The sequence below is a fragment of the Opisthocomus hoazin genome, chromosome Z, assembly GCF_030867145.1.
Source record: "Opisthocomus hoazin isolate bOpiHoa1 chromosome Z, bOpiHoa1.hap1, whole genome shotgun sequence".
NCBI classification, from domain to species: domain Eukaryota; kingdom Metazoa; phylum Chordata; class Aves; order Opisthocomiformes; family Opisthocomidae; genus Opisthocomus; species Opisthocomus hoazin.
This window is the reverse complement of record NC_134454.1, coordinates 86,378,919-86,402,792: the sequence shown is the minus strand read 5'-3', so window position 1 is coordinate 86,402,792 and position 23,874 is coordinate 86,378,919. Positions and strand designations below refer to the sequence as shown.

Sequence of the window (23,874 nt, the reverse complement as noted above, 5' to 3'; positions counted from 1 at the left end):
GAAAAAAGAAAGTTGTGCAGTGGAAGAGGACTGTATAATACCACTATTTTGGGCAGGATGATTAAATGGATTAGTCCAAGACCCTCTTCCTCTTAAAGACCTTTTAGAGTTCATCCCAGAGGTCCAGTTTTGCAACACCATGCTTCTAAATCTTCTAGATTTCTGCTGGGTTTGTTTGAGTGTAGTTGGTTTCCTACAGAGTGTATTCACTGTGCAAGTGGAAATATTTGGTTACTATTTCTACATCTTCATTCTTGATCATTAATCTGAACAATTCCGTGGATGAGCTGTGGGATTTACATCTTGTGGAGTTGCATGCCCTTCAGTTGTTTTAATTCAGACTCAGTGAAGGTGGAGGTTTGAGCTCAAGATGGCATTTAGTTGGCAATACACAAGAAAAGATCTATTCTGTTTGAATTTTTATTGCTGAGCCTGTTACGTAAAATGAGGTAAATTTTGTTGCAGTACAAATATAGTTGAGATGGCCTAAGAACATGATGAACACATTATTTCAGGGAGAAATAATCTGTTTGAACTATGCTGTTAAAAATATTTTGATGATCACTTTCTGACTCCGATTATGGAGGCTTTCTAAGGTTTGGAGGTACCCATTTCAGGCAGCAAAAGTACTTGAGCTAAACCTGGGACTGTTCAGCCTGGATATCAGAAGGCTTAAGGGGGTTCTTATCAATGTATGGAAATATGTGAAGGGAGGGTGCAAAGAAAGATGGAGCCAGGCTCTTCTCAGGTGTTCCCAGTGACATGACAGGAGGCAGTGGGCACAAAATGAGACACAGGAGGTTCCCTCTGAACATCAGAAAACAGTTTTTTACTGTGAGGCATGACACAGGCTGCCCAGAGAGGTTGTGGAATTGCCAATCTTGGAGATACTTAAAAGCCATCTGGACATAGTCCTGGGCAACGAGCTGTAGGTGGCCATGCTGCAGCAGAGGGGTTGGTCCAGATGACCTCCACTGGGCCCTTCCAACCTCAACCATGCTGTGATTCGGTGAACCCATGCTTGATTATCATGTTAACCACAAATACCTATCTCACGCCTATATATTGGTAAGAAACAGATTTTTTTTTCATACATAAATTTAGTCTACTTTTTTTTTTTTGCAGGGCCTTAATAAATATCTACCAGGTGCAGCCTATGCCTGCCATTAAGAAAGTTGGAATTAGTCTGTTTTTTACACTGGTGGAATATGTGTGTGATGAAACTCAACGCAGTCCTCCCACAAGGCAGTTCTTCACGTCCTGCATTGAGATTCTAGGCCAAGTGAGTTTTTTCTCTGATTTTTGGATGCCTAATGCTTATTCCAAATTGCCTGCTGATATTGGGGGTCTAAAACATTCAGAAGCCTGAAAATTCACTTCTAAGCTTTTATCCCATTTTCCTTTGGACTAGTTGTGTAATATACAGAGTCTTTAGGGGAGTTTCAGCTTGCATATAAGAAAAATAAAAACTGTTGCTTGGATGTGCCTGCGTCGTACTAGTAAATGCTCACTGTGTTAGTTAAATGCTAAGGTAGACTGGATTTTTGGGCAGAATTTTGCTGGCAGAGAACATAAGTGCTTATTGGTGGTGGTAATGTGTTCCCCACAGCAATCATTATGTGGTTGCTCTGAGATAGCATTAGCCTCTGCTTTGGGTCCAGGTTTTTTTTTTTTTTTTAGTTTCTTAGATGCAATTTGTTTCCATGTGAGGCAGTCATTAAGCACCTCGAACAGCTGAAGTGCTGAAAAGCTCTTCGTGGCTGTAGTTCTGTTTAATTTTTTCCTAATAGCAGGCAGGCTGCTGAAATCAGAATTTGTTTTCTTTTGCTATTCCATCAGAAAAACTGTATTTCTAGGTATTTTTAGACAACGTGAGTGGTCACAAGTGCTGTTCTTAAGTGTGCTAGGGAAACATGATTATTTTACGTTGTATCTCATGGAACAGCAGTATTTAGTTGATGTTGGTCTCATACAGTCTGTTGTTCTTGAGAAAACTTTCCTTTGTTAAAAAAGGACCACAATTGTGCTTGTCTTGACAAAAAGCTCTTAAGAGGTATAGTTTCCAAAAGATTGATACTGGGCAATTTTTCTCACCATTCCCAATTTCCTCAGGTGTTCATCAGTGGGACCAAGTCAGAGTGCAAACGTCTCCTCCAGACGATCCTGCAGAATCGAAGGCTCTGTACTCTCCTTTCTCCTTACTTCACTCCTGTTGCCTCTCCCAGTGAGTTTGTGACTTTATATGAAAAAGTCGTAGCCTTTCTGAGTGAGGAAAACAGTGATGTTGTCTTCATGCTGCTGACAAAGGTAAAGTACTCATGAATACTGCGTCTTGGTTTGTGGGTTGCTTTTGTGGGTGTTCTTTCCCTAAAGACTGACTTTAGGCTAAGGAAGAAAGAGGTGCAAATCTGGTACTTTAAAATAACATTGACAGGTCCCATAGGATCTGTGTTCTCATCCCGAGTGGTATGTGTTGTATTTAAGCTCAAGACGGACTGGATGCAACTGCAAATAGGAAGCTTAAACTACCTTTTCCTAGCCTGGATAGTATCAGTGTGTGCTTCCTAGGGCTTACTCTTAGTGTACTGTTACTCCTGAAATTAAAGGAGGCTCTCGGTGGATTCTTCTCCTGATATCTCTGCAGAGGCCTTAATCAGAATGGCCAGTGAATCCCAGGTGTCTTAAAAATACAAACAAGCAAAAAATGTGGGACAGTATATGAATCTTCTGTCTGTGGCTCCCATGTCCTTCCTGCCTATCTTAAAAAATAGAGTTGGGTAAGAGCAAGTGATTTCCACACCTCTTGTTTCAGGGCTGCGTGATACTGTCTGCGTGTGGTGTCAGTGAAGAGATTGCTGTTGTACTTAGGCTTTGATATTGCTCTGATTCTCCTTATTAGTTACTCAGAGAGAGGGTTTGACAGCTGTGGATAGCAGGGCAGTCTGTTTTGGGTGTAACTCTGAGCTGTGCTTAGTAGCAGTGTTCAGCGTTGTCCCTGCTGACCCAGCTCTGAACAGATGGCCTAGAGGCTACAAAACCTTTGCAGCTCCACCTGAAATGTTATGGACTACAGAAATTAGCCCAGCCTAATGCTTGTAAGTGTTTGGCGGTGGTACTGAAGCATGGGATTTCATGCACATCTTTTGAATCTGAGAGCCCCTGCTGAGCGTTTTTTCATAAATTTGGGGACTTCTGCAACATGCTTTATTGTAAACTTTGCAGAGCATTACCTAGGTTTTGAGTTAGGGCTAATGAGGTGCAAATTCATTAGGTCTTTATTAAATATATAAAATCTCCAGGATTCCCCCCCCGACGTTTTTTCCTTTCTCCTAAATGTCTTGTGGCTGTTAAAACTTCTACTTAAATACTTCCTGTCCTCTGTTCTAGTTTGACCTTACGCAATGGCTAAATGTTGCTAAGCCACCTCTGTCTGAACGTACCAAGCTTCTGGAGTCTATTCACTTGGCTCTCAATGCATGTGGCCTTGAACCTGAGGAGGAGATTCTGATGCCATTTAATATCTTCTGCAAGCACTGGACTAACCTTCTCCAGTATCAGTTCCCTGATCACTATAATGATTTCCTAAGATTGTTCGTGCAAAGTGAGTATCTGAATCGATGCATACTAAGCCTTTCATACAGAATTCTTCTGGGTTAAAGATGTGAACTGCATGCAGTAGAGTTAAATTGCAACAAATACATAATGATATAAACTTCCTTAAGTTTCTATATCCACTGTTATGTGCATGCTATGTGATATGATTTTGTTAGACATATTTTACCTCTGCTAGAAAGAAACACTCTTCTGCAGATCAGAGTACACATATTGATGACAACAGATTTTGAGCCCATATTACAGGAGAAGGAGGGAGGAGAGGTTTCTATTAACGGAAGCACTTATTAATTGATAATTATGCCACTGTCTGTAATGCAGCATCCTTGTTATTGAGCACCCCTCAATGTCAAGCTGAGAACTGGAATTACGGAGACCTGGGACTAACACTGAAATCTGCTGAAAACGTCGTGGTTGACATTAGATTCTGCCTGTAATCTGCTATGCGTCTCAAATGAGAACAAAAGTACTTTCTTTCTGTCAAATCATGTGTGCAGAGGCAGCAGCTGTCTCTTGATATGCATATGTAGCCAGGATTGTACTGAATGCCTGGGAAACTCTCCAAGAATAGAGCATGTTGGTGCCGAAAGGGAATGTTACATTACTTACACTGGGGAAATGGAGATATTGCTCACCATTAAACGTGGGGCTTTCAAACTCAAACCTTGTCGAATTTTGTTTTATGTATCAGGGAGCTCTGATATCAACCTTCTCTGACTCTTGCTGAGATAGAGATTAATATGCTTCTCCTGATTTTCACAAATCAATTCCCTTCTCTTTCTCCTCAGGCTCTTCAGAGCAGCTTCTAAGCCCTGACTGTTGGAAGGCATCACTTAAAGCTTTGGGATGTGGTTCATCAGCGACTGAACAGGGAAGCTTCAAGAAAAGCGATACTACTGAAAGTCCCGTACTGCGGGACACTGCAAAAATTCTCCTGTCTGAAGAACAGGTGCGTGCCTCTCCGGTTGATTTATTATGTTTTGCGGCTGAAACAGATGCCCACTAGTGATGAACAACACTACTGTGCAGTCTTTCTGTAGCTGATTAATAGTTTCCTTCTTTTTACAGGTCAGAGAGACAATGGAATGGCTTTCCACATCTTTCTGCAAACTCCGTCTGACTTCGATGGACTTCAGGACTTTTGGCCTGTTTTCAAAGTGGAGTCCTTACATGGCTGAAGTGAATAGATTTCTAGAGTATCTTACTAAACGACTTATTGACACTGAAGTTGCCAATTTAGCCCAAGAGCCTGTTGGCAGTAGCAGAATTCTAGCAGGTAATGTGTCTTAAAAGCAAATTACTGAAGAAGACACTTAGTTTCTCTAATTTCCTCTGTTAAAGACCTTTTAAATATACACTAAAATCCTCTTACTCTGCGTTTGTACAGTGGTGACAACATTAAAATACAGGCGGGATATGTTGATGCTACTTAGCAGCCATGTGGAACTTTATGCTTTATCTTTATGCTTGCTGGAGGAAGCTTGTTTACATTTCAGCTTGCTTTAAGATTATTTTATCAAGAGATCATTCTTTCTTCAAAGAGAAGACCCTAACCCTAACTCACTGAACAGAGGTTTAGGAGTGAGGGGCTACTGAATTTCAGCATGATGTGATCTGATTTTGATTTGGAGAAAATCCCCAAAATACTTTTATATCAGTATATGCAGCTTTAAAGTGTGAATCATCATTACCCCCATCTAAGCAATGCAAAATGCTTGTGACTGTTGTTAAAACAAGCATATTGTTAACCAGAGCTACTTATAAGCATTTTGTACTTAAAATTTTTATTTGACCAGGAAGAACTGATTTACTGTTGGAATAAGCAAAGGACATTTTACTCAGGTTTGGAAAGCTGTAATATGTTCGCTGTTGCTAGTTTGAGGGAGGAAAAAAGCACCATGCATCTTTTATTTTCTTCTAGCGTTGCAGTCCTTGTATTCAGTCATTGCTGGACTCTTTAAACCGTGGATACTCGTCTTGGATAAGGAAGATGCAAGGTATATAATGCATTCCAAAATTGAATGAGTTTTTGCGAAAGTAAGGACTTTAACCCTAGAAGAATGGCTTTCATTGTTTTTTGATATTTTTTTTTCTCATTCATGATTGTGTTGTGACCTTCCATTAAATAGCTGTGACTTTTGTCATATCCTTAACTACGGAACTAATTCATGAGTTCCTTAAGCCAAATTTTCCGAGACTCGGATTGAGTAATTGTTTTAGATACAAGAAATATAACCAAGCTCTGGTCAGGAAGCAGAGATGAGAAAAATGTGGATTGCGCTTAGTTCTGGAATCACTCAAATTTATATTTGAGGTTCCTTTTTTCAGCTTCCATAATGCTGATTACTCTTTAGTTTAAAACAAAAGATCCAAATAAATAGAACCCCAAATGCCAGTGGTATGTAAAGAAACCTTGGACCACATCAGTCATATGATGGTCTTGTGTATCTCTGTCTTCACTTGGAGAGATATTTGTAATGTTATACACTCAAATTTGACTTCTGAAGCCAAAAGCTTTCTGAGCTCTGAGCACATCTCCAGCATACAATCAGAAGGCTGCCTGCAGCTGGTATATGCTGTCATTCAGAAATTCCTGTGTTACGGTATTTAATTCGGTTGTAAATGATCACACAAGTAATCTCTGCTTACTCAATGTTATCATGAATCTTCAGTGTGAAGTTAAAATATGTACCTTTTCTAAGGAAGAAACAGGCTGTCCTAAAGGGTTGAGTTTGAATGAAAGAACTGCTGATACCTACTATATTCATTTACTGTGTGCTACCTACTATATTGATTTACTATGCTTTAGAATATTTAAATTGTTTTAAGTGTTTATGTTCTGTTTATGGTTGGGTAAATCGGCACTGGAATTTGTGTTGTTTCTCTTCATCTTTTAAGAAACCAGCCCTGCTACCCTTGGTTAGAGAGTGACTCTCCGGTGTCTTCCACTGTGGTCAGATTGTTTACAGATTGCATCAAGCTTTTGCACGAGAGCTTTAAAGGTGGGTCCACTCTGTTTTAATGCAGTGACACTTTCTGTTCAATCAGACCAAAAAAGATTTTTGACAGATGGGATGAGGGGTTTTTGTTTGTTACGAACTTTTAGCCAAGCTATGACCACTGGGGTGGTACCAGGAGCTTTTCTTTATTTCATCCTTAAAAGACAGCTGTTTTCCTTGGCAAGAGTAGATAAGATAATTGATAGATGCAGATCTGTCAGATGACAAAGTTGATGTGAAGGAAAGCAAAACAATCTGAGCTGTCATGAGAAGTGCATGACTTCATTCCAAGGCTGCGTGTTGTTCCCATACCACACACGCGGTAGCATGTCACAGTGACCAATGCGAGTGTCTCAGCAGCGAGCCTCGGGGTAATTTCGTCTCCAGAACTAACCATTTCGAGCTCCTATATAGCACTGCTTGTCGTGCCGAATGTGTAGTTAGACATAGGAGTGGAAAAAATTAATTGCACAATACCTCTTAACAACTTTTAGGGATGAATCAGATTCAAACTTATCTTGTGAAAATAAATAATTAAAAATAACGTATTATTGTGTATTTTATAAAATTCGGGATACATAAGATCTTTGTAAAAAAAACCCAAACCAACCCAAAATAAAAGCAATGAAGTTCTGTGTGGAAGGAGTATTTTATAACTTCAGATTATTGTCCAGAAACTCTGCAAAAGATCGAGGAAGGGTGTGAAATGATACATTTCCCACTTGTTGATTTGGAGGAAAAAAATTCTAAAAGCGTAATGTACAATTTTTTTTTTCTTTGACGAATGTATTTTACTGTAACTTGCACTTATGTTTTTTTGTCTTTGAAATTCAACTTCCTTCTGTAATGAAGAGTTCCTTGAATTTTTGTTCTGTTGTTAATTCAGCGATTTTCTTTGAATCTAGATAAGCTGTTGCCAAGCCACCATGGGGCTCTCTGGTTACATCTAATGCATTACTGTGGATGTTGCACAGCCCCCAGAATGCCAGAGTTTATTCTCTATACGTTGCATACTGAGTTCAGAAGGCTTCCATGGAAGGACATGCATCCAGACCAGATGCTTATGGAAGAGTTCTTTAAAGTGAGTACGTGGCATCTGTTGAATTAAGTTTATAATCAGTGTCGCCCTTGAAAGTAACTGGATAGCTGGAGACAGTTGTTTTAGCAAAGAAGCTTTTGAAGTTTTTGGTAGCATTCACAGGTGCTCATTTTGTGATTGATTTTTCTGTGGAGGAGTGCTGATGAGTTTTAGATGATGTTGTGGGGAGCTATAAAACAGGCAGTCTTTGTAATCTGTCAGTGCTCTATCTAAATATCTCGTTTATTACATATTTAATATGTATTTAGTTAGAGTTAAAATATTTTACTATTGCAATGTCATTCTCACTTCCAAGTTGTCTGAGATCATGTAAACCTGCAGATAGGTATGGAAATGCTCCAGGATTTACCACTTACCTGTTTGGGATGAGCTCTTCATGCAGTTCTGAACAGGCTTAGAGTTTCTCAGTTTCTCTTAGAGTGATGAGAAATGGATGCAATCATGCAGCGAAGAGTCTGTAATAGATTATTACTTTCTGATCTGCGGTAGCTTGGTATTCTGTACTAGTTTGTTTGAGAGGCTTAAAAAGTTGTCTGCAACTCTTCTGTGGGGGGCAAAATGATGGAGAAGTGGCATCTGTCTGCTCCTCTGACCTAAAACGCTGCTGTGGGTCTGTAGCTGGCTAAGGAGTTGAAAAATATGAAAGTATTTGTATCTTACGTTGTTTTATGTGCCTGTCTTTTCTCCTTTCTCCTTCCTAGATTGAAAGAGGCAGCCCCAAGAGTTGTTTCTTATTCTTGGGTTACGTTTTGTGTGAAATAAACTGGGTCAGTGTCCTCTCTGATGCCTGGAATCCCAACCCACATCCTCAGACTCACAACATGATTGTCTGTTTGCTGTATATGATGGTCCTGTTGGCAAAGGAGGAACAACTTATAGGCAAAGAGGTAATTTTTGGAAATGTTCATACCTGTCTGTCTTAGAAGAGTAATCATTTGCTAGCAAGGGTGCAGGATACGACTCCTTTCTAACTTGCAGAATGATTAATTTGGAAGTGGTTTTTGCATAGGTAAAATACCCGAAATAGTATTCCAGAGATGGCTAAGACTAATTCCTTACGTGAGGCATTTTGTATAACTTGTGTGAAAAAAGGAGAGCAGCTGTTCATTTTAATAAGCTTCTGTAGGTGCTGTGACCCAGTAGTGTTGTGAAGAGTAAGCAAAAAAAATACAGAGAGTTTGCTGGAGTTACAAAATGACACTGGATTTGGAAAGAACAAGTATGTATATTAGTTTCATTAGTGTTTAAAAAATTATTATTGTTATGTAAAGCTACTGTGCAGTTGTTTTTTCCTGTCATTAAGTATGGAGTGCTGCGCAGTGTAGCTTTCTTGTCTCTGTCTGACATGGTTGAAATCATGGTTTATATTTTGATAAGCTGTCTAAAAGGAAAATATTTATGCTTGAACATGTCTTCTCAGAAGTTATGAATACCTGTTGCTCAGTCCTCACTCAGGACTGCTTTTGCAAACATTTATTTCTTACCATAAAATGCGCCCTATCTCAGTGTGATGTGATGACAAGTCACAGTGATATAACAACATCTTGTAGGCCAGATACACCTTCAAGAAGCTTGTCACTGATGAGTTCCTGGGGGCAGTTTACTTCATCTGTTGAATCTTAGGTTGAGTTTTCTTGTTCCCTTGCTCTGAAGGGGGATTTCATAATCTCTGATTCTCAGCGCTTTTCCCATTTATGGCTACATGCCACTGTTTCTGAATTGTTGTAATAGGAAAGAGAAACACTGAGTCTTAGGATGAACTTTTCAAACGTTGCTTTTGCTAAGAGCTCTGTGTGGGTAAGTCTGTCACAGTCTGATTCAGTCCATTGCTTCTGGAGGACTCTTCAAGAAGTCCCGTTTCACATCTAGCAGCTTTCTGTCACTTGCAGCAACTTCTGCTTTTCATTTCCTCTGAGGCATTATGTGATGTTGTGTCAAGCTGTCACCAGCAGCCTTTGATCAACACTGTATCCTAGCTTAGGAAAAATACTGGCATTAACGTGCTTTGACCTGAATGAATCTGCTTATCAGAAGCTTCTCAAGCTTCAAAAGATACCTGTGTGTACGTTGTATGAGTCAGCCTCAGGAATTTCCTCCTAGCCTCCAGCAGTGTGTTTAACTGACTGCTGTCACCTGTGTTTTACCTCCCAGAAGGCTCCTGTGACACCTTGACCTAAATCTCAAACTTTCTCAGCCCTGTGTTCCAGTGCATGAGCAACTTGAGAAGTACTTGATGCACCAGTGTCGCATTCTTGTTGTTGTAGTCTAATTTGGGTTAGTTCTGGATCCTTACAGTCTTTAGTTGTGTTGGCAGTTGGCAAAATTCCAGTATTTGTTCGTTCTGTCCGTGTAGAAATGTGGTGCCGCTCGATGTCCAGGGAGGCCCCTTTTGGGCTGCAGATCTATACGAACCCTTGAGAGAAGGGTGGTGGTAGCTGAGGCTAGACTCTCAGCTGCTTGTAGGCAGAGTGACTTTTCCATCTGCATTGCCTGTGCGAGTTGGACGCTGCAGGCTGCTGCACTGTTCAGGATGGTATTTATGAGAAGTGCTTGAGGAGTCCTCCGGGTTTGGAGATGAGTCACTGAATGGAAAATTGAGAGACCTGGCTTCTGTCCCTGGATCTACTGTCAACTTTGATCATTTTTGTAATATAATTTTTTTAATACCTTTTTTAAACCTCTGATGAAGTGACTTTACCTTGCAGGGTCACCATTTCTTTCTAGCTGTCTTTATGTGTTTACGTGTCAAGTCTTAATGTCTCTCACTGACTTTTGTGCTTGATTAGAGCTGCTGCAGCAGCCCGAGTACTGTTAGGTGTGTGCTGGAGATGACATACATACATTGGCTTGCTGCTTGAATGAGGAGTTGATTTTCAGCCCGACTTCCAGTGGTCATCTGTTTCTGTGGGGTTTCTGCTCCATCTCCTTCAAATTTTAGAGTCTGGGCTTCGTTCCAATATTGAGTACTGTGAATATTAATTTAAAACAGCGAAGAAGGTGGAGCTTAGACTGATGTCTTCAAATCTTCAGGAATCACCACTCATAAATCTGCTTGGACAGACCAGCTCCCTTCCTTGGCAGCTTGTGGGCATTTCGTCTTACCAAAGCGTCATCAGCTACTGCAACAGTCACTACCCTCCCTCTGTGATCATTGCTAAGGATACTGCAGCTGAACTGATAGTGAAGCTCCTGAAAATCTCAGCAGGCTTTGGTGCATCTTCAGATAGTCACATCCACCTAGTAAGTTGAACTGGTTCTGTGGTACCTCTGAGCAGTTCTTGTCATTTGCAATGTTCTGCTTTTGTGTATTATAGAGTGTGGAAAGAGTTCTAGGCAGGATTTTTTTTCTAATTGATTTTAATTTTGGTTAACAGGATGCAACACTGAAGTGCCGAGCCTACATTCACCAGGTGGTTCAATTTCTCAGCACCTTAGAACAAAGTGGAAAGATTACTTTTGCAGTTTTGGAACAAGAAATGTCCAAGTTGCTAGATGATGTAGTCATCTTTAATCCACCAGGTTTGTGTTAGAGAAATGGCAAATTACTTTTAAACTGTGAAGGTCCTTTATCGTACTATGTGCATTGTTGAACATCTGTCACTACGTAATTACTTGCATTACTGTAATGTCTCCCTCATGGGCAGCAAGGCATGCTGCGTTGAGGTGCATGTATGGGCGGTATATTAGCACAAAACAAAAACACGAATGTCAGGAGTGACAGGACCAGCAGACAAAGCAGGGGTTATACTGTGAGTGAAACTGACAAATACATGGGGGTTTGAGGGATTCTTTTCTTTGCTGTCTAGTTTTTTAATATTTTTTTTTTTTACTCTTACTTGGCTTTTGCATCTTTTAAAAAAGGAAGGATGACACAAATACACTCTTTTGGTCCTGAAGGACTGGGCTTTAAGACAGGATTCTAAACTGTTGTACAGTTGGGAAAACTGACTATATTGAAGTAGGAGAATTACACTGATGCACGCTAGTATTACGGTGTGTCCACAGCCACAGCATTTATATTGATCTCAGTTTTAGTACTAGTACCATCCTGAGCTTCCTCTGTCAAACTCAAACTTCAGGTGAGATCAATCTTCTTGCTGTACTGTACCGAAACACTTGTCAGGAGCTGTGTCTCTGCCTGACCGTGACCAACACTTGTGTGCTAACAAGGGTGAGCAGAAAGTGTTACTGCCAACACTCCTCATAGCTGAGAAGTTTTGGAGGAGGGAAGAGCTCTGGTGCAAGAGGAGCGACTCCGTTTCATGAACCCCTGTGCACGCTTGTGTGTGTTAGAGCTGAAAGAGGATGGTCTGTGCTGCTTAACCAGGCTGTGGAGTGCAGGAGGATCGCTGATGCTAAGTGACCGGGAGGTAGTGGCATGTGTCAGATTTAGCTTCATCTTTCTTGGTTGGTCTGTGGTAAGAGATATTTATGATATTTACATTACTAGGCAGCTGTGCCATGACAGGTGACTTTTGGGGCGTTTTGTTTTATTTTTCTTTTTTTCTCCTAATAGGTAGATACAGACAGAATAGCTCAGTTTGGAAGGGACTTCTGGAGACCTGTAGTCCAGCCTCCTCCCCAAACCAGGTCTAACTTCAACGTTAAATCAGGTTGTTCAGGGCCTTGGCCGGTGAGCTTCCAAATACCTACAAGCGCAGAGGTCTCAGCCTCTTTGCACAGTGTTTTTCCAGTGATTAGTCACTCTTTCTGCACAACTTTTCTTCTTAACCAGTTGAAATTTTTCCTTCTAGAATGCCTGATGTTGCTTGAAAATTTATAACAATGGTGGTTTCTCTTCGTCAATATGTTAAAAGGTCTACTCTGCAGTTAGTAGAGCCAAGTGCAGGAAACGCTTGTGCTTTGGGGGTACGGTTACAGACAGCCTATGAGAACATGTTCAGTCAATGCCAAGAATGGTTTAAAAAGAAAATATTCTGGGGCTGAACACTGGGATTAACAGGTAATGCACGAGAGGGCTGCAACACTTCAGGTCTCATCTCGGTCATATTTCAAATTGAATCGTCCAAAATCTTGGTTGTTTCACTCTAAGCTGTGCTTTAAACTGTGTTTTAACGCCCTCGTTTTCTTGGAGAGTGTGGATGTGCTGTATCATTCCATTTATTTGCACTGTAGTCATGGCACAAGACCCTAGGTGAAAGATGGGCTGCAACGTACTCTGCTGTACAGTCTTATCTGTCTCTCTGTTTAATGAATGATGAACTGTCTCATTAGGGGGAGAGGCTGTGAGGAATGAGTGTCTCATTGCAGCTTCATAAGTACAGGCAGGGAACTGAGGTGTGTAATGAGCAAGAGCCTTTTCCCAGTATCTACAGAAAGGGTTCAGTGGGGAAGCTGAATTTGGGTTCTAGTGTCTGTTTACTGAAATGGTTTTCGTATTTCTGACTTGCAGATATAGATCTGCAAACACGTCACATGGCCCTCAGCAGCCTCTTTACAGAAACGCTGATGATGATGAACAATTCTAGCGTTACGACAGCCGAGTCGCTACGGGGGAGCTTACGAAAGTGGATTGAAAGAAAAGTGCACGGGTTGCTAGCAATGCCTCTTCTCACAGCAGCGTGTCAGAGCCTGGCCTCGGTGCGACACATGGCAGAGACGACAGAAGCCTGTATCACTGCTTATTTCAATGGAGGTAGGAGCCCCTCGTCTTCTGCTGCTTGTCCCCAAAACTTTGGTCAGACTTGGACGCCCATTAAATACAAATCGTTTGGAATCCTTATAGCTTCACGCTGCCCAGTACTGGAACTGGGTTTTAATCACGTTTCCGTAATCAGAGTTCCTTTCTGTGTGTCTGATGGCTCCCAGCTGTCTCACGTGTACGTGCTGTAGTATCTAGATGCAAAAAAGATAGGCCACTGTGGTTTGGGTTTTTCAGTTGCTCTAATCATTTATACTCTTAAGAGCTGTATCTGTCTCTGAAGACTGATTTGCTCTGTAATGGTTGCTGTTTTTCCAGCTAAAGGAGAGGATTCTTTAAAAAAGAATCATCCCAAGAGAACAAAATAGATATTTATGCCCCCTCCTGTAGCATTCTGTAGGCTAATTTAAGACAAAAAAACCAAAAAGCTTTTAGTTGGTAAAACTCTGTAATTCTGTTGTGTGGTGTGGTTTTTTTTGGGGTGGGGGTTTCTTTTCCAGTAATCCTTGTGCAACTAGATATTGGTTTCTTCCACCTTCTATGTGATCAGATTTTAGTACATTTGAAGGAGATATTTAAAATTCCATTGCTAAAATTTTTAAATTTAAGCGTGACAGTGCTGGGAAAATATCTTGCCTCGACCTCAAGGAGATGCTCTTTGATAGTGGATTTTTTCTTTTCTCTCTGTCAGAGTTGCGTGACAAATTGATCACCTGGAAAACAGCTAAAATGACCCAAATTCTGTAATTTAAACGAATACAGTGAAGTAGTTCCAGTTCTAAGGTTTTACCAAGTGCTGCTTATTCACATACTCTTTGTTCTGTCCTTTTGTTTTCTTTATAGATAGTCCTTACCACCAGGATTTAGGCTGGGGCCCTATACTGGCCTCCCTTCAAGTTCCTGAGCTAACCATGGAAGATTTCCTGCAGGAGTGCCTGTCTTTGGGAAGCTATTTGACCCTGTATGTTTACCTGCTGCAATGCCTGAACACTGACCAAACTCTTACCAATGAGATGAAGATCCTGCTAACCATCAGCAAGTGGCTGGAGCAAGTGTACCCGAGGTATGAAGCTTGAGGCTTCTGAATCTGCCTGGACTTTTAAATAAGGCTGTGGTTGTATAGCTGGTATAATTAGGTGGCCAGGTTAATTAAATTGATTTCACCAGGCTGCTGGGTGAAACGACTAGTGGTTCTATATCCACTGTTATGGAGTCTGCCCAGCCCCAGTGCTAATACAAACAGTTGTTGTGGTTAAACAGAAGAGGGAATTTTATTTACCTCAATGCTTCTGGTGCAGTTTTCATCTGTTTTGAGTCAGAGAAGCTTGATTTTAATGACAGCCTGGATCTGCACTCTACTAAAATGACTTTAAGCAAAGCCTAAATCCCACTTTCTGGAATGCCCACTAGGTGGGATGAGTTACGTGCTAAATACTCAGTTGGACACTGGGAGACCTGGTGTTCAGAGCTGCGCAAAGGGGACTGTTCAGCAGCTCTGAACCAAATCTGAACCCCGTGAATCTGGTGGAGTGCCCAGAGTTGGGGGCCTGCATCCCTGTAAAACAGCTTACTAGATAACAGCGTTCTTTGGGGAAAGGATGGATAGCTCTGGGGATGAAATGATAATACTTTGTAGTTAAAGTATGTAACAGCTGTATTGGCATTTGTTGCTGAAATTGCCAGAATTTGGCAAATGTGGTGAATATTTTTCCGTAATAATGTTGATATTTGCTGTGAAAGAACATTTTGGTAAAATGTATATTCCCACTCTTTCTTGAAATTCAAAGAATACTTTCACTGGTGTAGGTACCATACTAATTTGATTGCCAGAGTGTGAAGGAGACAACAAAGCCACCATACACAGCAAATTAAACCTTGCTCTAAATAGCAAAGCTGAGGGTGCCTGGGATGGGAGATGACTGGGCGGAGCAGCGTGAGGGTAGTCTGATGCAGGAAACTCGTGCTGATGCTTTATGTGGAAAATCTGAGCTTCTTGGATTAAGCTGCAAACTATTTGGGGAAAGATTAAAAATATCATAGGGGGAACTTTGTTTTGTGCTTTGCTCAACAAAAAAACTTCAACGTTTCCTTTTCTAGAAGATGATATTAAAAGTCTAAATTGTCGTGGAAACGACAGCTAGTGCTTCCTAAAATGTGTTTTATTGGTAAGTAAATTAAAAAAAAAAAGAGTAGAGATACAGCTTCATTCCTTTTATATTAAGTCTTAGACGAGTTCAAATCCACTTCTGGCTGCAATATCATTTATTCTCAATTGTAAAGCTTAAAAGGAAGCATTGTTCTTTGTCCTCTTACAGGCCCTTAAAACCTGCCAGCTGATGTCTGCATTAAATCCATAATGACAGCAGTTACAGCAGCATAGTAACTGGTGGGGTAGTATAGTTATTGTATAGTAAGATTAGTTGTCTTTAACCATGTGAATTCTTCATGGGCCTAATGGGGAGAGATAGAAACTTCTTAACCTGTGCATCTGACACTTTTTTAAAAATTTGTATTTTTGTGTTGTTTTATTCTTTAAATCTTATCTAAAGCTCAGCGAAGGAAGAGGCAAAGCTGTTTCTCTGGTGGCATAAAGCCATGCAGTTATCCTTGATTCAGATGGAGCAAGACGACACCATTCTGATTGAATCTGTTGTTCGGACACTGCTGTCAATCCAGGGCAGGCAGAGTCAGCTGGCTGAGGAGAGACTGACTTCTGGAATACTTGGTGCTATTGGGCTAGGCAGGAGGTCTCCTTTGTCACCCAGGTAAGGGTTGAAGGTGCTGTAAGTTAATTGGTTTGAGTCATTATGCTAATACAACTGCAGCCTGGATCCAGACTGAACAGTGCAATGTCAAAAAGATGCTCTGAATCCAGGCTGTCCCCAAATCTATGAAGTTGTTTGGGTCTATCACGGGGAAAAAAATGTAGTGAGTGTTTTAATCTGGTTAAGGAGTGAATATGAACTTCTGCAAAGATTGGGGTGGGAAAGGAAAGAAAACTCAGTAGTGATTCTCGCTCGATGTCCATCTCCAGCAAAGATTGTAGGGAGACTCTTTATTAGAGGAAAATACTTCCACCTGTTCTGTAGACAGAAAACTGTTCCAGTTGACCTCTCAAGAACTTTGTAAGATCACATGCACGTTGCCTTTTCAGTCTTAACCTTGAGGTGTTGGAAATGTTAAGAGAAACTCAGAGAAGTACATGTTTGCTCATTATTCGCTTTACCCCTCTAAAGAGAGACACTAAGTTTCGTTGTTAGGTATTAAAATCAAGTTCACTGTGCAAAGAATGGCAAGAAACGTAAATATTTGTGAAACACCAGTTCAGCACAGCACCTGAACGTAATCTTGTGTCTATAAAGACCTTCTGGGATGCAATCCTGTTGAAAATGCCCTGAAATCTTAGTCTTGTTTAACTGATCCTTTGATTTGAGTGATAAGAATATTTCAAAGGCTGTGAAATGAAGCAGCGTGTTGTTTGTGACCTCGAGGCTTCAGCTGAGCTTGGAGCAGATGTAACATTTCGTAGGTGTGGTGTTATATTATCCTTTAGTATGTATGATTACCCTATTGTGTATATATTGAAGTAATTTATTTTTTTCTAATGCATTGAAAAAGATCCTCTAAAGTCTTTACTGTGTTGCTCATGCAAGAGATATCTCATGGGATAGAACTTCCAGTTTATGTGCTGTTGAGGACATGTGAATCTGATACCACCTTCTCTCTCTGTCCTGTTCCCTGTGCAAGGTTTCGGGTGGTTGCCCGCAGTTTGTCTGCCTTCCTCTTGGTGCAGATTCCTGCAGAGAGTCAAGTCCGCCTGAAAGCGGGGTCAGAGCCGACGCTGTCCCAGAAGGCACAGCAGGTAGCGTGTGCCAGTTGCTGGCTGCTTGACATGCCCTCTGCATCCTTGCTCTCAAGCTAAATCCTGCTCTCAACTTGTTGATTTTGTTTGGTGCTGAATGCCATCAAGTATTTTTTTTTTTTTTGCTGCTGCTTTACACCAGGCTCTAAATTCTGACTTTTAGAAATAGCTTGTTGTTCTCATTTGCCTTCTCGGGGAGGGGGGGTGCATCGCAGACTTGTGTGTGGTATTGCTGTGCATCACAGCACTACCTTGGAATCTGCCAGAGACAGAGGAGGACTGTGTGTCTGAGCCCTAACCTGAAGTGGTCCTAGGCACAACTGTTCATATCGCCTTCTGTGTATAATACCAAGGCATCGGTTTCTAATCTTGTACACTGAAAAGGTCTGTAAACCCTGAGTTCCGATACTTTGGAACACAGCAGGTAGACAGAGTTTAAAACAAACAGGGGAAAAAACAATGCTGCTGTGATTGCCCTGCTTTTCAGTGATAAGGCGGGGCTACATTCAGGCTAGCATTTGTTTATGTGAGATCAGGGCTTAAAAGCCCTATGACAAGTAGACATTCCTTCTTTAGCATGTGCACTGACCCTGTTGTTGTTTCAGTAAGTGCATGAGGAGAGGAAGGACGAATTGATTAGAAACCAAAGCAAAGTAACTTGCTTGGTACAACTTGTTTTTCTTCTCTAAGAAACGAATGAAACTTGTTCCGACGGATTTCCAGCATTTGCCCTGGCTGGTACTGCCAACATAGGCTCTGCCTAGGCTCTTTTACATATGATTTCCAACTTAACATCATCTCTACAATATTTTTAATGGGAGCAAGATAATACTTTTATGGAAGTCAAAAATGTTCAGAAGAACAGCCTGAAATGAATACTTAAGTATGTTGCAGTTTGTATTTTGGTGTTGGTTATCTAAAACCTTTTCTCGAGTTCATGGAGTAAATATTTGACAGTATTTGGGTAAAAGAATCCTAGCAAGCCTTGGTAGAACAGTTGCATTGGTCTCGGGGAAGGAACAGCTTGAAAAATACGGATTGACTTTAAATGCCATTATGTGGTTGCATTTTACGAACGTTTTGTTCCTAATACTCTGGGTTCTCTGGCAGATAAGGATCGTATAGTGGAATTGTGCATGTGGTGGCTCATGAACTGGTTTGTTATGGACCAAAGTACACACAGCTAACAGAATTTTCCCTTATATCTATAGGCACTGAATGCTCTTGAAGCTATGGCATCAAACAAACAGTATGTGGATTATCAAGAGCAGCTCTCCCAGGCTTCTCAGTTCATCAAGCATCCAGAACATTGTCTTCGAGATGGCAATAATCTCTTGGCTCTGCTTATTAACACTCTGTACCCAGAAGTGCATTATTTGGACAGCATACGATAGCAGTACTGAGCTTGCAAAATCATCGTGCAATGTTGATTACTCTGGTTTATATATAATCTTGTTATTGCACACGCATTTTTTACCTTCAGAGTTCCACTTCACTTGTCAGAAATGTGAATGGGAACTGCACACGAGCAAATTTTCTCCTCTTTAAGGCTTTCTTCTCTTTTCATTTGTAGGCCTGTGGAATTGCTCGGTTTTTTGTTGACTGAAAACACTTGAATATCTTCCTGTGTACGGTGCACATCTGAGAGGAGTATATCTAACAATAGATGTGCAAATCGTTAGACAGCAAAGCTCATCCTGTAGCATTAAGTTTTTGCTTTGTGCCTTTTTTTTTTTCCAATGTGTCATCACTCAGGTCAGTTCAGAGTGAGTTGGGGGATAGTGTACAAAAAAGAGGTTTTGACTTTCTTAACCAGGATACCTCTGCATCTTATGTGAGTGTGTGTCTGGAGACTTGTGAAATCCCTGTGTTTGGAAAGATAGTATTTTAAATTTTGTTGTTTTTTTGCTATCCAACAGAAATGTGTAGTTGGAAGGCATGCCTACAATCTTCTCCCACTGCTTTAAATACAGACTAAAATTTGAACTAAACAGCTTTGGTTTTTCCTATTTTTCTACGTATTAGTGAGCCTGCATCCATATTGCTTGATTAAATGTGAGTAACTTCTAGCCAAGTTCTTTAAGCTGAGCAATTTAAATCCAGAGACAAATTTTGTGGATCCCCAGTGTCTGGGAAGGGAACAGTCAGTTATGTTCATGTTAGATAAGATTCATTTATTCTGAAAGTCTGGTTGTTTAGGAAATACTGATTTAACAAGTGGACTCTCACCACTTGAGTTTTTTCTGCCTAGCTGGACATGACATGACAGGATTTTAGATGACACTGTGAAAAGGTATTTTTCTTGTCTTAATCTTGTATTAATTTTGGTGATCATTTGTTAGCATTCTATTGCCAAAGCATGAACCATGAGCCTGTAAATCTATTGTTTCAGCTGAATGATCGCTGGTTTTGTTGCCTTGTCTGATCATAAGATGCACCTTTGTTCAGGGAAAGCAGGAGGCAAGTTTCCCCAGTTGCTTGTCTGACATTGTCCCTTTTATCACTGATCTAGTTGAGGTGGCCCGAGGTCCTGCAGTCCCAATCTGTACACATCTATGAAGGAACAATGATCACTTCTTCTCTTCCTCCATTAACTGTGCCTTTATGTTTAGAACATGGTTAAACGTTAAAGCATGAGTTCTGGTCACCAGGGGAGGGAAATGTGCTACCTGCTGTCTGGCCAATAACGCTCTGAAGTGTTGCTCCAAACTGTGGTTCTGGTGCTGGAGAACAAATCGCCTTTTTCGTGACGGATTCTGCAAACTATGCCAGCTGGGTCATTAGATCACCTTCATCTTAATGTGGTCTTAGAGTTCTTTGCTCTATCTGCGAGCCTATAAATATATATACATGTATATACATATGTACATCCTTCTCTATACTAACCAGATACCGATGCAGCATGTTTTTTAACAGACACTTTTGGAAAATTCACATCTGGAAGAATACATTCTGCTGCTCCCCCTTTTCCCCCCCTGCCCCCTACAAGACTTAAAAGCACTGGTTTTGTTAGATTCAGTGTATTGATCAGTTGCGTAAAAATGTGAAAAAGTCAGAAATATATGTTTGAGATGCACTTTTGAAATGGCGTATTGGTTCAGCTGTTGAGTTTTTACAAATGTTGTATTTATAACGTGCTATGTCTGCAAAGACCATGCAAAATAAAGAAGAAAAATAAAGTAAACTGTGACAAATACCATAGTATCTTCAACTTGCTGGAAGAATCCACATCAAGTAATACACAGTTGTTCTTGGAGAGGAAAGTATGGTGGGGGAATGCCATGCAGTTTCTCAGTTGATGGAGAGTTGGAGGCTGTTCACTTTGGGGTCCTGGGTTTAACATGTATGGGGTACCACAGCCTGGTTTTGTGCCCAGAACCCAGGAGAAAGCTCATCTGCATAATGGAAGAAATAACATTTCTTCCTGGCAAAATTCTTCAAGCCTTTCTGATAATGTGACGTAGGATGGCACACTGGTTTGGGTCTTTCAGTACCCCCCACAACTGACGCGGGCTGTGGAGTTTGGTGTTTATCCCAGATGAGGGGAAAGCTGGTGGTGTGTAGGGAAGTGGGGGAAAGCTCTGTCTCCAGTGCTGGTGATACGATGTTCTTGCCGAGGGCTGTATGGGTGGGCAGGGCTGGACCAGGCTGGAGCTGCTGCTGTCAGCAAACACTGTCAACACCATCATCATGGCAATTTGCCTTGACCATTGAAACAGCTGCTTGAATAAATAGCTGCCTAAAATGGAATAGGAGTGATGCTGTTGACTCTTTTCCCATTTCTTGATCTAATAATTGTGATGAAAATGATTTTTTTGTTGTTGTTGTTAAAGTATACTCTGAATACCATGGTAGGTCCTAAGAACTAGGGAGAATTCACCACGAGCTACTGCTTGTGTCACCCACAAACCAGTCTTGTGGCTTCTTGGTGAGCGTGGTAGTGGTAGAAGTCTGAATCTGTGCTTTCCTCAAGTACAGGGGAGAAGTTCTATGAACTAACAGATCCACTGGCAGAGTCACGGATGTGTGCTCCAGGACGTGGAGTGTCATCGTCCAAATGATGCCCGAAAGGCTGACTTTTTGTTTCTTCTAGTTTTACTGGAAAGACTTTCACGTTCTCAGCATCTCCCACCCTCTGTCCTGCCCCAAACTGCAGTGTTCTTTTTCACATCGTGAATGTAACCAGGTAGTCTCTGAGGAAAACCGAGTTTTGTGGTTTTGGCACTGTAGACTGTGGTGGGAAGAGATGAAACTGGAATGTCAGCCACTTAACAAGCGTGCCTTTTGGATAATTTGTGCAGTGTAGTCAGAGAAGGAATATCTGTGGCTTTCTGAATCTTTGACTCGCAGTCGTTGCACTGGGATGGGTTGTTGCCTGTGGGTTGCAGCTGAAATATTTGTGAAGAAAGTAAGGCCATACAGGGAAATGGACACAACAGCTGAATGTGGTGTTAACGTAAGTCAGGGGAGTGGAAGACCAGAAGTCACAAAATCCCAGAATCACAGAATGGTAGGGGTTGGAAGGGACCTCTGTGGGTCACCCAGTCCAACCCTCCTGCCGAAGCAGGGTCACCTACAGTAGGTTGCAGAGGACCTTGTCCAGGTGGGTCTTGAATATCTCCAGAGGAGACTCCACAACCTCCCTGGGCAGCCTGGGCCAGGGCTCCGTCACCCTCAGAGGGAAGAAGTTCTTCCTCATGTTCAGACGGAACTTCCTCTGCTTCAGTTTGTGCCTGTTGCCCCTTGTCCCGTCACTGGGCACTACTGAAAAGAGCTTGGCCCCATCCTTCTGACACCCACCCTTCCTTAAGATATTTATAAGCATTTATAAGGTCTCCTCGCAGCCTTCTCTTCTTCAGGCTGAACAAGCCCAGCTCCCTCAGCCTTTCCTTGTAGGAGAGATGCTCCAGTCCCCTCATCATCCTTGTAGCCCTCCGCTGGACTCTCTCCAGTAGCTCCTCATCTTTCTTGAACTGGGGAGCCCAGCACTGGACACAGGACTCCAGATGAGGCCTCACTAGGGCAGAGTAGAGGGGAAGGAGAACCTCCCTCAACCTGCTGGCCACACTCCTAATGCACCCCAGAATGCCATTGGCCTTCTTGACAGTCTGAGCAGCACGATGTGTGGAATGTGCAGACAGTGGTTCCTGCGTCCTGCCGTGTTTTGTCCCTCCAGTAGATACTGGTTTGAGTCGCCTCTGAGGGCCAGGGCCTGCCAACAAAGGGCTTGTTTGATGTTTCTGGGCATTTCTGAAGATGGCCTTATCTACTTCCTGGGCTGACAGTCTGTAGTAAACGTCCACCAGGCCATTGCCTGTGTTTCTTGGCCTGCTAATCCTGAGCCAGAACCTTTCCGCTGGCTCATCATCTGCCCCTGGTCAGCGCCCGGTGCATTCCTGCTGCTCTCTCGCATACAGGACAGCTCCTTGTCCTCACTGTCCCAGGTGGTCCATCCTGAAGAAATGGTATCCATCCGTAGCAGCACTCCAGGCTTGTGAGCTATCCTGCAGCATCTCTTGTCATCCCAGTGAGACTGTAGGCCTGCGACTGCACATGGACCTCTTCATTCCTCCTGCTTGTTCCCTGCTTGAGAGGCACTTGGTTGTGCTGATTTCTCAGAAGAGGTGTGAGAACTTTCCCCACTGTGCTGTCCTGGAGGCAGTTCTTTACACTTCTTCAGTGCACGTACACTGAAGTGGGCTCCTTCCACTCCATTTTGTTGTTTATGAGGACTCTCCTCTGCACATCACCCTGCACATTTTGCCTTCCAAAGGACTAAACCGTGAGCGGGAAATGTTGAGAGGAGACTCTTTGAAGATCAGTCCTGCAGGGGTTGAGATGGAAAGAGGTCCCTCACCGCGGAGAGGGGCAAGATTTGGGAAAGCTCCTTTCTGTGCCTTCCATAGTGTGCAGGGGTGGGGTGGGTACCTGTACCTGGACATTCTTGTTCTCCTGTTTGCTGGACTAGTGTGGGTTGTGCTCTGGAAGCCGAGTAAGTAAAGGCTGGACAGTGCTGATCTGTGAGTTTCCTGACATCTAAGGTACAGCAGTAATTTTGTGATGTGCTGGCAGCAAGCAGCGTGCTGATAATGTGCAACAGGGCACACTGGGTGCCTCCCAAGTGGTTTTGGGACATGAGGTCTGATGGTTCTGTTTGGACCCAAGCTACTGGAATTAAAGAAATAGTTTCCAACAGAAGAATCCCATAAGCCAAGCTTCAATCCCATACTCAGGCAGAAATGGGTTCTCATTACTCTAATCACAGAATGACGGGGATTGGAAGGGACCTCTGTCCTCCTGACACCCACCCTTCAGATATTTGTAAGTATATATTAGGCCCCCTCTCAGCCTTCTCTTCTCCAGGCTGAACAAGCCCAGCTCCCTCAGCCTCTCCTCGTAAGAGAGATGTTCCAGTCCCCTCACCATCCTTGTAGGCCTCCGCTGGACTCTCTCCAGTAGCTCTTCATCTTTCATGAACTGGGGAGCCCAGAACTGGTCACAATACTCCAGATGGGGCCTCCCCAGGGCAGTGTAGATAGGGAGGAGAACCTCCCTCGACCTGCTGGCCACTCTGCTTAATGCACCCCAGGATGCCTTTGGCCTTCTTGGCAACCAGGGCACACAATCTATGTCTATAAAT

At 42.1% G+C, this 23,874-nt stretch overlaps 1 protein-coding gene across 3 annotated transcripts in view; it reads left to right on the top strand.

The window, feature by feature from the left end:
• The window catches only part of EPG5 (ectopic P-granules 5 autophagy tethering factor), a 59,644-nt gene extending 39,214 nt beyond the window's left edge, over window positions 1-20,430 (top strand). For all 3 annotated transcript variants that reach the window (XM_075410835.1, XM_075410834.1, XM_075410836.1), the window contains 16 exons: window positions 1,126-1,282; window positions 2,113-2,307; window positions 3,388-3,601; window positions 4,401-4,561; window positions 4,681-4,888; window positions 5,534-5,609; window positions 6,511-6,614; window positions 7,517-7,692; window positions 8,412-8,597; window positions 10,741-10,950; window positions 11,085-11,229; window positions 13,124-13,366; window positions 14,216-14,435; window positions 15,922-16,137; window positions 17,120-17,234; window positions 18,446-20,430. In XM_075410835.1, coding sequence (XP_075266950.1) covers window positions 1,126-1,282; window positions 2,113-2,307; window positions 3,388-3,601; window positions 4,401-4,561; window positions 4,681-4,888; window positions 5,534-5,609; window positions 6,511-6,614; window positions 7,517-7,692; window positions 8,412-8,597; window positions 10,741-10,950; window positions 11,085-11,229; window positions 13,124-13,366; window positions 14,216-14,435; window positions 15,922-16,137; window positions 17,120-17,234; window positions 18,446-18,628 — 2,809 coding nt within the window. In that variant the 3' untranslated portion in view covers window positions 18,629-20,430. The remainder of the gene's footprint in view (window positions 1-1,125; window positions 1,283-2,112; window positions 2,308-3,387; window positions 3,602-4,400; window positions 4,562-4,680; window positions 4,889-5,533; window positions 5,610-6,510; window positions 6,615-7,516; window positions 7,693-8,411; window positions 8,598-10,740; window positions 10,951-11,084; window positions 11,230-13,123; window positions 13,367-14,215; window positions 14,436-15,921; window positions 16,138-17,119; window positions 17,235-18,445) is intronic.
• The last annotated feature ends 3,444 nt before the right edge of the window (window positions 20,431-23,874 follow it).